A 12,423-nucleotide genomic window follows, 5' to 3' on the forward strand; every position below is an offset into this window, starting at 1 on the left:
GCTGGAAAGATGCTGGGGAGATGGTCCCCATGAGACGTTCCTGAATTCTGTGCTATACTTTGTAAAACATTGGACTTAGAGATGAAAGGCTGTGCTGGGTCCTGTCTTGAAAGAAAGTTATCTAGGACAGCTGAAAAGAAGCTCCTTGGGTTTGCCCCTTTTCACTTTCTACTCTTCCTGCTCATACAGTTCTCTAGATGCCAGGTTTGCTGCTTTTTGATGGATAGCCTTCTTCTTTGTTCTTTTTACTCCTCAATAATCTCTCTGCTCTGTGTGTGTATGTATGTATGTGTGTGTGTGTGTGTGTGTGTGTGTGTGTGTGTGTGGAAAGGGAAGGGTGCTGGCTGTTGAGTAAGTAATTCTGTAGAAGACATCCTATACATGAGTGGGGTAGACCCAGGCATAATATTCCAAGAGAGGATTTTGCTTTCTATCAGGCTGATTTATGATCATGACCTAACCTGCTCTCCACACCCCCACCCCTGTTCTTTTCCATTTTCCTCCTAAAAACAAACTTGCACCATACAGCATGTTTTTGCAGTTCCCAGAGTTGATGACACCGTGTGTGACTCTTCTGTTTTGATGATCCAAACCTTACCTTCCTGGAAGCAGATGAAGCTTCTCCAAGAAGCAGAACTCTTGCTCCTGATTTTAATCCCCCAGAGGTACAAAGTAAAACTCTTGCCATTAGGTTTTCTTGGAAGATAGGTTCTACAGCTGTGTCTTTGCCAAGAGCATCATTTCTGCGCAGACCTTACCTCTCCACCCCTATTACACAGGCTTGCTATTGAGTGAAGTCTTCTATGAGAATCTGCCATGGACAAAGCCTCCAGGGGAAGGCCTTGCCCAAGAGATGCTCTAAAAAAATTTTAATTGCATGTGTCATGATTCCACTGTGTAGGCTTCAGAAGAAAGTGGCTCATGACAGAACAGCACAGATAGCTAACACACTGGGGAAAGTGAACAGTTGTGGTTGCATAGCACAGGTCATGCCTGAGCTTTTTTGGTTCTCTTTGTTCCTTTCTGTGTATCACCTGCAACTTTAGGGTTATTGGAGTCACTGAGGTCTGTTGGAAGTACTCTATCTTCCAGTCAGGGCTCTCACAACTCAGATTTCAATAACAGAGTAGATAGAGTAAAGGGATAAAAACTGATCATTTTTCGATCCTGTGGGAATCACAGATGTCTAAGCTAAACCTACCTTTTATCAGCAACGTCCTAGATGACTAGGTTAAAAAACAGCAGCAGTACAGCAAGGCTCAGCATACTACCCACTTCAGTGAGGATGGTCAAGATCAAGAACATTCCAGACAAGGTGAAACAGGAGGTAATTTTGGAAGAGCATCCCAATAGATGGACAATATTTCAGGTAATGTGATGGATATGATGTCATTTGTGGTTCTTGGACTATAATGGGAGTGTTGTTAAGAAAGAACATGCCCATGGGAATATGCTTCATTGAGGAGATACAGGAGAATGGAGGACTAGAGCTTCTCCAAGAAGAAGGGGAATCTATAGAAAAGGAAGTGAGCCAACAGCAGTAGAGATGCCTCTTTTTGTTTTCTTCATGACTGGGCTTCTCTTTCATCTATTACATATTTAATCATAAAATAGTGATAGAATCTACTGTTGAGAAGCCATTTTTCCAGCTTCCTGTTCTTCACAATACCTTTCCTCAACCCTCTTCTCTGTGGCTACAGCTCTTGATTCAACATAACAATTCTCCCTGGCCTTGAGATTCTTGACTTGATAACTGATCATTACATATCAAAAAACAAGCCTGTGGGCTACCTAGAAATGTTATCAGATATTCAGCAAGTCAGCTGACCAATTCACGTTCTGGCCTATGATCTTGCTAGTCACTTGCATTCTCCTTTAAACTATTTCCAGGTGTGGCTTTGGGCCTGTGCATTTTTCCAGGAGCCACAGGGGAAAAAAAAAGCAATCTTTAAACCTCTTAATGCCACACTCACCAGCCCATGTACTTCATTTGGGTCCCAAGCAATGACTTTAAAGAAATGATTTGAAGTATTTTACTGTAGTAGAAAGGAGATAGGATGGAGAGACTTGGGTTTGGTGTCTGCTCTTTGCCACTTGCTAGATGTGAAACTTTGAATTAATTTCTTCATCTTCCAATGTTCAGCTTTTGGTCCTCAGGGAAAGATATTCTGATTAAGCTCATATGTTTGTGATACATTAATAGGGATGGAAGGTGAGCCATGGTTAACACAGCAAAGCCTTCATAAAAGAGGGCATAAACTTCTTTTATTTCATCTTGGTATAAGGAGCAGATTTTCTAAGCATTAAGAATAAACTTACAAAATTGAAAGAAACAGGGAGATGTCTATACAGGTCCTGCACTTAAAATGTCCCTACTAAGCAGTTGTTTACAGCACGTTGGCTTTGCATTGTATTAGTATGTGCTAGTTTGAGAGAAGCACATTTTCTCTTAGGGTAATGGTTCTATTAATCTAAAATGCTAGTAATTAATGATAGAGAAGTGACAACAAATGTTTTGTTTTGTTTTCTTCTTGAAGACACACTTGAGGATATTTCTCTGTTCAGATCACCATAGCTTCTAAATAGTTTTGGGAGCTCAGAGCACAAACACAATGAACAAGATACACTCTCTGAATTTACTTTGCCCCATCCTTGAATACTCAATTTTAATATAATGTAAAGCATTTAACCAAATATAAATTTAATAAACATTAATAAATACCAGAAATCAATTGGAAGGAAGTGCTGAAAAATCACTCTCTGAGTTTTAAGAGGATGTGATTTGAATGTTTGGCTCAATTCCTCTGCCATCTTTTGAGTTACATCACTTGATCTGATTTTTCTAACCATGGGCTGTCAGAGTTCAGTTTGTTGCTGAGTGATTTAATAAATCATATTCACAATCTGGCTCCTCTGTTCTTCCCAAGAATGTGGCTTTGATGAATAAAAACCAGTTATAGTATGCTTGTTTCTATCATGTGTACATCCAAAGTTATAAAATCTCACTCTTGCACAAGCTCTGAGTTTCACCATGTCCATTGTGTTGTCTTCAGTTGTATTACTTCTGACAACCTCCGTGCTAGGCTAGGAGCAAAGAGACATACATGTCTTTAGTATGGTGATTCTGTCATGATTCCCCCGTGTAACAAAACTTATCTTGTATTGGTACAAGGGAGTCAGGTGAGCATGGCTGTCTTTCCTAAGGATATGCAGAAAGAGCTGTGCCAGGCGGCCCTATAGTTTCAGCCTATAATTAAAGGGTGATAAACAGCAGACTTGAAGTGGACAGATTGTATTCACAGGTTCAACTTGTGTACCAGTAGACAGGAAAAAGCTCAAGACCTGGATAGGAGGCAATATTTACCCCTTTCAAATTACAGAAACTTGTATCACAGCTGTGTCTACTTTAGTCAGAGGGAGAGGGAGACATTTGGCTGCTTAGATCTGCTTTCCTTTTTATTCTGGAGCTTCTGGAACTGGCTCCCACTGGTTAAGTAGAGCCAAATGTACACCCCTCTTCCCAATACCATGTGCAGTGACATCATATTAGCAATCTAAAGTTAGTTCCGTGGGTGTCATTTATACTCCAGAAATTAGCAAACACTGAAAATTAGTAACATGAAAATTTTACAGCTTCCTGTGAGACAACTAAGTAGAAATAATTACTGTACTGTTAATTGAATTGGGGTACTAAGGACAAAAAAATTGAAGTCTTCAAACCTACAACTAGATTTAGTTAATCACTTATTAAAAGTTATATGAAATCATACATACCTGTGTATGTGGCCCTTTATAATAGACTTTTGAATTTTTTCTTAAATCAACATATAACTGAACTATTAGTATCTATAATACTCAAATGTTGTGGCACTTTTACTCATAGCTAACTGGTTAGAGATAATTAAAATAATATTGTACTTTTTAAAACCTGGGAAGATAGAAGAAAACATGAAGCAGGAAACTCAGTATTGATCACAATAGGTCTGTCTTCTTTATGAAAATTCACCAGACACAAGGACCACTGAAGAAGTAGTTCTTAAACTCTCTTAATAGAAAAACAACAGCAAAAGAGCAGAAAACAAAGCTAAATAAATAAATAAATAAATGCACCAAACAACAAACAACAATGAAAGCCCAATACTGCCAACTTGGAATTTGACTGTAGGTAGTCATTGCTCTAATTGTTATTTTAATTAATATTTTATTCTGTCCTATGACTATCATTCTTTGAAGTTTATTCAGTTGACAAGGCATGATATTGCTTAGTTTATGTCAGGGAAAAGAGAACTATTCCATCATTTATGAGAATACTGCTATTTGTTTGCCATGAAAATGTGAAGGCCTAATGAAAACACACTTTCCCAAATTGGACTCAAGAAGGGGCATTCTGGAAGAACAATTTTAGAGAAGACATTGTATAAAGTTAACAAGGAATTAATCAAAAAGAAAAGGAATGAGAAGTCTTCTGCTCATAAATCCATTCTGCCCATCCCATCCACAAATATTGTTGGCTTAGATTATAAAAGAATTCATGGAATAGATAAAATTATTGTCTAACTGTCCCTAGGAGAACAACTCTTATTTTATTCTCAGGCACCGGATCCGTAGGCTTGCCATCAATCATTCATCAATGCAAGAAATACTTATCACATGGAATGTTTCCATGGTACCGTAATGTTTTACTGTGGTTTGCTAATAAAAATGTTTCTTGGGGCTGTGGCTCTCATTCTTCCTAATGCTGCAACCTTTTAATACAGTTCCTCATGTTGTGATGACCCCTAACCATAAAGTTACTTGCATAGCTACTTCATAACGGTACCTTTGCTGTTGTTATGAATTGTAATGTAAATCATTTTTGGAGATAGAGGTTTGCCAAAGGGCTCATGACACACAGGTTGAGACCTGCTGCTTCAAGGTTTATGGGAGAAGTTACTTATCAAGAGATGGGGAATCAATCCAAGTGTAATCTGGGGCTTTCAAGGACTCCACTCAGCCTGAGGGTCCCTTCCATTTGTGGTCTTACCACCGTGTCCCTAATACGCTTCTTGCTGCCTCCGTTTCCAGAATTAGTATTCACAGGTATTCCTGCCATTATTTTATTCAAGTGGATTTATTGGTCTGGTGCTTGCTCTGGGCCTGTTGTGGATGAATGCAGGGATCTCATTTATTTGAGAAGTTTTGCTTGTGTTCTGTGAGAGGACTCACTGAGTAGAAAAGGGCTATACCCATAACTGACTTTCTCAGTTTTGAGGGTAGGGCAATTGGACCAATGTTACCATGTACTGTCTGGGAAACACTTGTTCTCTGTGCTGACTTAGAGGAACAGTGCAAGTTCCATTATGTCCCTCATAAGAAACATCATTCTAACGCTCGAAAGAGAAAGTCAATCATGAACATTTGGTCTTAGTAACTATATGGCTTCCCTTGTGGCTTATGAGAAAAATGTAAAGATGCTAGTGTCAGTGAAGTAAGGTGGGCTTTCAAACTCCATGAGCATGAAGAATATTTGCAGCAAAGGATCGCCATCATTGTGTTGGATGCCTACTTCTTGGCTTCTACCTTGGGTATTTTAAAATTAGCAGAATGAATTTAATTGAATGACGTCTTATCCCCTCCCTTGGTGGATAGACACTGTCAAAATATTTTAATATGGGAGTATGGACGAGCAGCCAATGTGGGGGACTGAAAACCTACATTCTTGCTATTTACACGAACATTTCTCTCCCTTTCTCCACTCTCTTTGTATCTGGTCTTTCTCCCTTAAACTATTCCTTTTTTCCCAGGTGTGTTTGATAACTGCTCCCACACGATCAATGACAAGGGCTGGGCCCTGGGGATCCACTCAGGGAAGGACAAGGGGCGGAGAGACGCTCGATACTTCTTTTCCCTCCGCACTGACCGGATGAAGAAAGCCACTATTGTGACTGGCCACAGCCGCTACCAGCCAGGCACGTGGACTCATGTGGCAGCCTCTTACGATGGACAGCAAATAGCTCTGTATGTGGATGGCACTCGAGTGGCTAGTAGTCCTGACCAGTCTGGCCCACTGAATAGCCCTTTTATGGCATCCTGCCGCTCTCTACTCCTGGGAGGGGATAGCTCCGAGGATGGCCATTATTTCCGTGGTTACCTGGGCACACTGGTCATCTGGTCTACTGCCCTCTCACAAATCCACCTCCAGCACAATCCCTGGCATCCAAGTGGAGCAGAGGAATTGACCACCCTGATCCTGACAGCCACCTTCGATCCTCTGAAGGAACAGTGGGCTCCCTTTAGAGATGAAACATATCCCCGGTTAGAGCTTCTCCAGGACTCTGAGTCACAGCCTGAGATTCTGTCACCTTTACAGCCCCCACCTTGTGGGCAAACAGCTTGTGACAATGTGGAACTTATCTCCCAGTACAATAAGCACGGGCCCCTTCGCGGAGAGAAAGTGATCCGCTACCAGGTGGTGAACATCTGCGACGATGAGGGACTGCATCCCATTGTGAGTGACCGGCAGATCCGCCGGCAGCATGAGGCCCTGAACAAGGCCTTCAGCCGCTACAATATCAGCTGGCAGCTGAGTGTCCACCGGGTCCACAACTCCACCCTGCGCCACCGGGTTGTGCTTGTGAATTGTGAGCCCAGCAAGATTGGCAATGACCACTGTGACCCTGAGTGTGAGCATCCACTCACCGGCTTCGATGGGGGTGATTGTCGTCTGCAGGGACGCTGCTACTCCTGGAATCGAAGGGATGGCCTCTGTCACGTGGAGTGCAACAACATGCTGAATGATTTTGATGACGGTGACTGCTGCGACCCTGAAATGACAGATGTCCGAAAGACTTGCTTTGACCCCGACTCACCCAAGAGGTAAGGAACTGGCTTCTGAGGCGTCCTTCGTACAGGTGCTTTTCTACCATTGCATTTTTCTTTTCATTCCAGGAGACAAAAGGCATTCACACAGTCACCAAATAAAAAACGTTCTCCCCTCCTATGCTTTACTGGGCTTTTTCTGTGAGGTAATTACGGATCCCAGAAATGCCTAAGGTAAGGTCCAGCTCTCAAAGGGCGCAGATTCTGTTGAGTTTACATAAAACATACGAGGACAGACAATGCAGCTGAGGCACGCGGAGAGCTCAAGGGCTCTCCTGAGAGGAGGCCGAGGAATCCTTATCAGGGTTTCTCAGAGAGAAAGGGAAGTATTTCTCGATCGCATAGCTCTTCGAAAGCCACTGACCTAATGAGGGAGTTGGTGAATTAGACAAACGTCTGTCAGTAAGATGCCAGACCTGAAGTCAGCTTATTTTGACTCCTTGTCTGGACCTACTTACCAGTCCAGCTCCAGGTCGGCCTGGTGGATAAAACAGGGCATTGTGAGAGGAACAAGCCCTTCACCTCATGTTTCCGGGAGCGAAAGAAGAGGAGAAAAAGGTCAGGGTCCTTCAACCCCCTTTGAGAGCACATCCCGGATGAGTGAAGCCCCCGGTAGACCTGAATCCCGAAATGACCTGTCATTTCCCATAACATCCATCACCTTGGCCTTTGAAGGCCTCCGTCAGACCTTTTGGTGCTGTGACAGGGAAGTGATTTAAACAAGGAAACATATTTTGACTTATGATCATAGAGGTTTCTGATGAACTGGTGTTGTGATTTCCAGACATAAGACCTTGCTTAGCCTTCAGTGGCATATAAATGGGCAGAAATAACCATCCGGCACACGGAAGCCCAGGAAGACTGCCCTCGCAGAGCAGACCCAGTGAGGAAGCAGTGGTGCAGTGCGTGGTTCTCATTTCAAGCACTCCACTAGAATGGAGACCACAGTGGACTGTGGTCTGTAAACACATGGCCGGCTACATTTACAGTTGCCTTGGGAGTGTAGAGACTTATTAACCAAAAACGAGTGTTCTAGTTAAACCTTAAAAATGACACACCAATCGTATTTAGGTTATAAATGTCTCTAATGTAGCAGCAGAAGATGTTTGTCAGAAAAAAAAAATACTTTTAAGAAAATAGCTGAAAAAAATCTAAAATATAAAAAGCTTAAAAATATATCTCGAGACAAAATTTTGCCTAAAACATATAAAATGTAATTTTAGAAAGCTCACCTATCTAAAATAGACTAGGGAGAGCTGTGGCACACCATCGTCCACAGTGACCCCAACAGGATGATGAGCCCAGGGCCCAGAAACCTTCAGAGAGCTAAGCTCAGCTCCTTTAGATGGCATCTGCTCTGTCCTCCCCAGGGAAGTAGCCCTGAGGCAGCTGCAGCGCTGCAGTCCTTGCAGAGGAACGTCTGTCCAGGAGATTTTCATAGTCACAGAAATGTGGACACCCTGACTGAGGAGTCTGAGCCCTGTTTAGGACAAGCGCTTGTCTGTCTCTGCGTCACAGCACATGTGAGCTCCATGGGGTGTGGTGGCCATGTCCTTGGCCCACTGGGGCATCCTCTCAGGTCTGCACCAGAATCTCTATTTCATGGTCCAGCTCTGCCAGGTCAGACTTGAAGCGGAGCTGGGAGGAGGGGCGGCTGCGGCAAAGCTCTCCAGGCCGTTGCAGAGACAGGACTTGGTTCCACTCAGCGTCCCTGTTAGCACTGTGTCCAGGTCATAGGAGGAGTTGTCCACATCCGAAGAGTTCCTCTGCTGAACTGGAGGTTTTGTCCTCCAGGGTCTCAAATATCTGGTCCAGGAACTTCTGAAAGCTTCCCTGGTTTTCTTGTGGGTTATTCATCACCCCGAGTTGCTCTGAGGTTCCTTTGCTCATGCACAAACGCTGATTGGTGGAATCTTTTTTCTTTCTTTGTTTCTTTGCTTCTTTCTTCCTTTCTTCTTTCCTTCCTTCCTTCCTTCCTTTCTTCCTTCTTTCCTTCCTTCCTTCCTTCCTTCCTTCCTTCCTTTCTTCTTTTTTTTTTAATTGTTTTCCTCAGATTTCTAGATATGGATCGTCTGAATCTCTTCCTTTGCTTTTTGTTTCTTATATGCTCTTTTTATTATTTGGGATTTGGTTGGGTATATTTTTTAAATTTTTGTCTTCTAATCCTTCAGTACCCCCCAAAGGGGTACACTATTCTGGGGATTTATTTATTTTTTATTTTACTTTATTTATTCTGAATTTATTTTTAACAAATAAAAAATTTAATCTTCTCACTTGTATTTGTTTTTTGTTTTGTGAGACAGAGTTTTATTGTATAGGCAGGAACTCACTTTATAGGCCAGGCTGGCCTGGAATTCACAATGATGCCCCTGCTTCTGCCTCCTGAGTGCTGGGATTAAAAGTTTGCACCAGCACCACCTGGCCAAATCTTATAATTTTTAATATCAGTCTATTTTACTTAAGAGTTTAGTTTGTAAAGATTTGGTTTTATTACTTTAAATTCTGTGTCTTTGTCTGTGTAAGGGTGTGTGCATGTGTGTGCTGGTATCTGTGGAGCCTAGAGGTACTAGCTCTCCTGACACTGGGAGTTGTGTATTTCACAATACAGGTGCTGGGAACCAAATTTGGGTCTACTGGAAAAGTAGTATGTGCTGTACCATCTCTTTGACCAACCATTTTTCTTTAAGGTTCTAATTTTTTAATGAAAATAAGATTCAAAATACCTTTTGTCTTTTTTATGATAGTGGTTTATTTCAAATGTCTAGTGCTTATTCATATAGTAGAAAACACACTTTAAAATCTCTACTTATATTTCATTTTACCCCAATTTCTCTTTATGAAAGCTGAAGCCTAAAACACATAGTAAGAGGTAAGGGCCTGTCCATCCCCTCATACTTCTATTGTGTGCGAAGATTTCTTTTTATCTTCTACACCATGTTCTTTGTGCTGAATTTTTATTTTTAAAATATTGAATTATTTTTATAACTCTTATTGGCGAGGGAAACAACTAAGACACTATCATTTATCAGCTTCTAATGGTGTGTCAGATACATTACCCTAAGCAGAGGGACAAAGAAATGAGCACATAAAGAACGGTGCTAACAACTTACTGGAGGGCTTAAAGTTTTTATCTAAATTCTTTGGACTCAAATACATGCTGAAGCATGAAAGCCAGGACACAGTCTATAAAGTACTTCTCTGTGCCATGGCTTGGATTAATTGATAGATCTCTGGATTCATAAGATCTCCGATCTCTGAGTTTCTGTGAGGTCTTTGGAGTAGGTGGAATGTCTGGCCATTTCTGAACTAAATTAGCCACGTGTATCACTCTTATTATAATTCAATCACAGAGCTCAATCTCCCAGTGCCTTTATTCTGTGACTCTTACCTTCAACAAATGCTTTGCCAGACACTTACTGAACAACTGAGTGTGCCAGGCAGAGTTGACTTAGGCACTCACAGTTTAGGGGGGAGGTGATGGGAGAATGTGCTCTGACCTATAGATAGACTACAGAATAACATTCATAAGTAATTGATGATTGATGGTTGATGATTGTTCTTGCCTTCCAAATCCTATTCAGCTTTCCCACCACTCCCATTGAGAAATCAGAAATGTAGGCCAAAGTAGTTCCTGGGAGGAGGAGAGAACCAAAGGAATCTACATCAAACATCTGTAGCCCAGATGGGGCTATCAAAGGGAAAGCATTTATAAGACTTGGGACTGGTCAGAGATATGAGTTATAGATACATTACCCAGCCAGTGGATCATGATTACTGAGATAGAGGAACTTGGCTTGTGGCTAGGGCAGGGTACATGAGCCAGATGTCCACTTCTGCTTACTAGCTGTCTTTAGGGAGTCCTCAAGAGCTGCAGCAGCAGAGGGGATCGAGGGCCCATGCCAATGCAGTCAGGAAAATCACTGAGTATTTACTTAGGGATCTAAGCTAAGATCATCTCTGTGGCTGAAGGTAAACCTAGATTCGCTGACCTTCTTAATGCACCAATTTCATTTGGTCATTTTTTTTGTTATTATTTTCCTATTTGACATAATTTCTGGGCTTCTGAACCTGCTTTCTCTCCTTTTCACAAGATCTTCATAGATGTTCACCCCAGTGTGAAATTGGGAGCTTATTTCATTGGTCAATTATATGTCTCAGATTCTGTAACACTGCTGAGGACAATAATCATCCAATAAAAGCAGTTGGCTGAACCCCATCGAAGCAAGCACCTAGCCTTCGACTTTGCTAAGAATTGGGCAGTGGGAAACTGGCCATTTGTGCTTGGTAGCTTGTGGTAGGCAAACATCTCTTGTGTTCACAGCCCAAGTCTCTCCTCCATCCCCTGAGTTTTGTTCAAGGGTGGGGGGGTAGAGGAGTGTACATGGAATGCTACCGTGTGGGCTGAGAGGTGCCCAGCAGAGTCATATGAAAGAGCCTGTGGTATGTGCATCGCACCGTGGTACATCTTGGGTCAGGAGGGCTAATGTGCACATCAAAGTGGATGGGTGGAGAAACACGCGCTGCACTAGCCTGTGTGCAGGGACTTCACTGGGATTTGCTCACCCACACACTGTTGGCTTTTGAGCCAAAGGAATGGTGGAGCTGGGCTCCTGCAGTGATGGGTCTGTTAACCATCAGCCAGGCTTCATTATAGGTTTCTTTTGAAGTCAAGATTCAAAGTTCCTTGAAGCCAAAAAAAAAAAAGGGCAAGGGAAAATAAGTGTAAGGGGGTAGAGGAGGAGGGCAGGGAGAGAGGGAATGGAGGGAAGGCTTTAGAACTGTGCACAAACATCTCCCAGTCTTTCCACTTCACGTTTGAACTGTGCAAACTACAGCGATGTCTCCCTTTCTCACACTCATGTCACCTGAGGATGAGAGTCAGCAAAAACAAAGATAAGCTTAGGCAATTTACCTAGAAATAGAAACCTACCCTGTTTACTTTCCTGCAGGCAAATTTTCCACGGTTGCAATAAATATTGTCTTAGAGTAAATAAAACCCAGTTTTACTGTTCACCTGGCTAAGTGCATTTTTCTTTCCAGGTGTGTGGAGAGAGAGACTGTTTTTCTCCCTTTGTGGTTATTTCTTGGCCCAAGATACAGACTTGTGAATGAGCCATGTGGTCTGTCTGGGCTACAAATATTTCCTCTTAGGAAAAACATGGAGAGACCCCAGTCTCCAGCTGTCTCCAGCCGTTCAAGGTAGTTGGGTGTTTTCCTAGGAGTTCGAGTGTAGCTCTCTGGTCTCTTGGCTAGCTGCCACTATGTCTCAGCTGATCCAATGTCATTTCAAAGTTCTCTTCTTGGAATTTGAGCATAGGCATCCGAGAGACAGCTGCACACTTATGTGTGCCCTTATTCTCCGACTTCCACCTTTCCATTTTCTCTCTAGAAACCTTGTCTGTGTCTTACTTTAGTGACCAAAGAAATATTAAATCTTGTTTGTCTCTAACCCAGACTCTGTTCTCCTGATGTCAAAGATGTAGACTGGGTGGTGGTGGAACCCAATGTTGTTTGCTCCAGGCTTCTTTCTAAGGCTCTTTAATCCCAGCATCTCTCCCTAGAGGA

The 12,423-nt window shown here is 42.4% G+C and overlaps 1 protein-coding gene across 1 annotated transcript in view; it reads left to right on the top strand.

Annotated features, from left to right (window-relative positions):
* PAPPA2 (pappalysin 2) overlaps positions 1-12,423 on the top strand; it is a gene marked incomplete at its 5' end in the record, with an annotated part of 238,494 nt that overhangs the window by 15,895 nt on the left and 210,176 nt on the right. The window contains one exon of the mRNA XM_080924820.1: positions 5,784-6,855. Coding sequence (XP_080780946.1) covers positions 5,784-6,855 — 1,072 coding nt within the window. The remainder of the gene's footprint in view (positions 1-5,783; positions 6,856-12,423) is intronic.

This window comes from Micromys minutus (genome assembly GCF_963924665.1).
Source record: "Micromys minutus genome assembly, chromosome: 1".
In the NCBI taxonomy this organism is placed as follows: domain Eukaryota; kingdom Metazoa; phylum Chordata; class Mammalia; order Rodentia; family Muridae; genus Micromys; species Micromys minutus.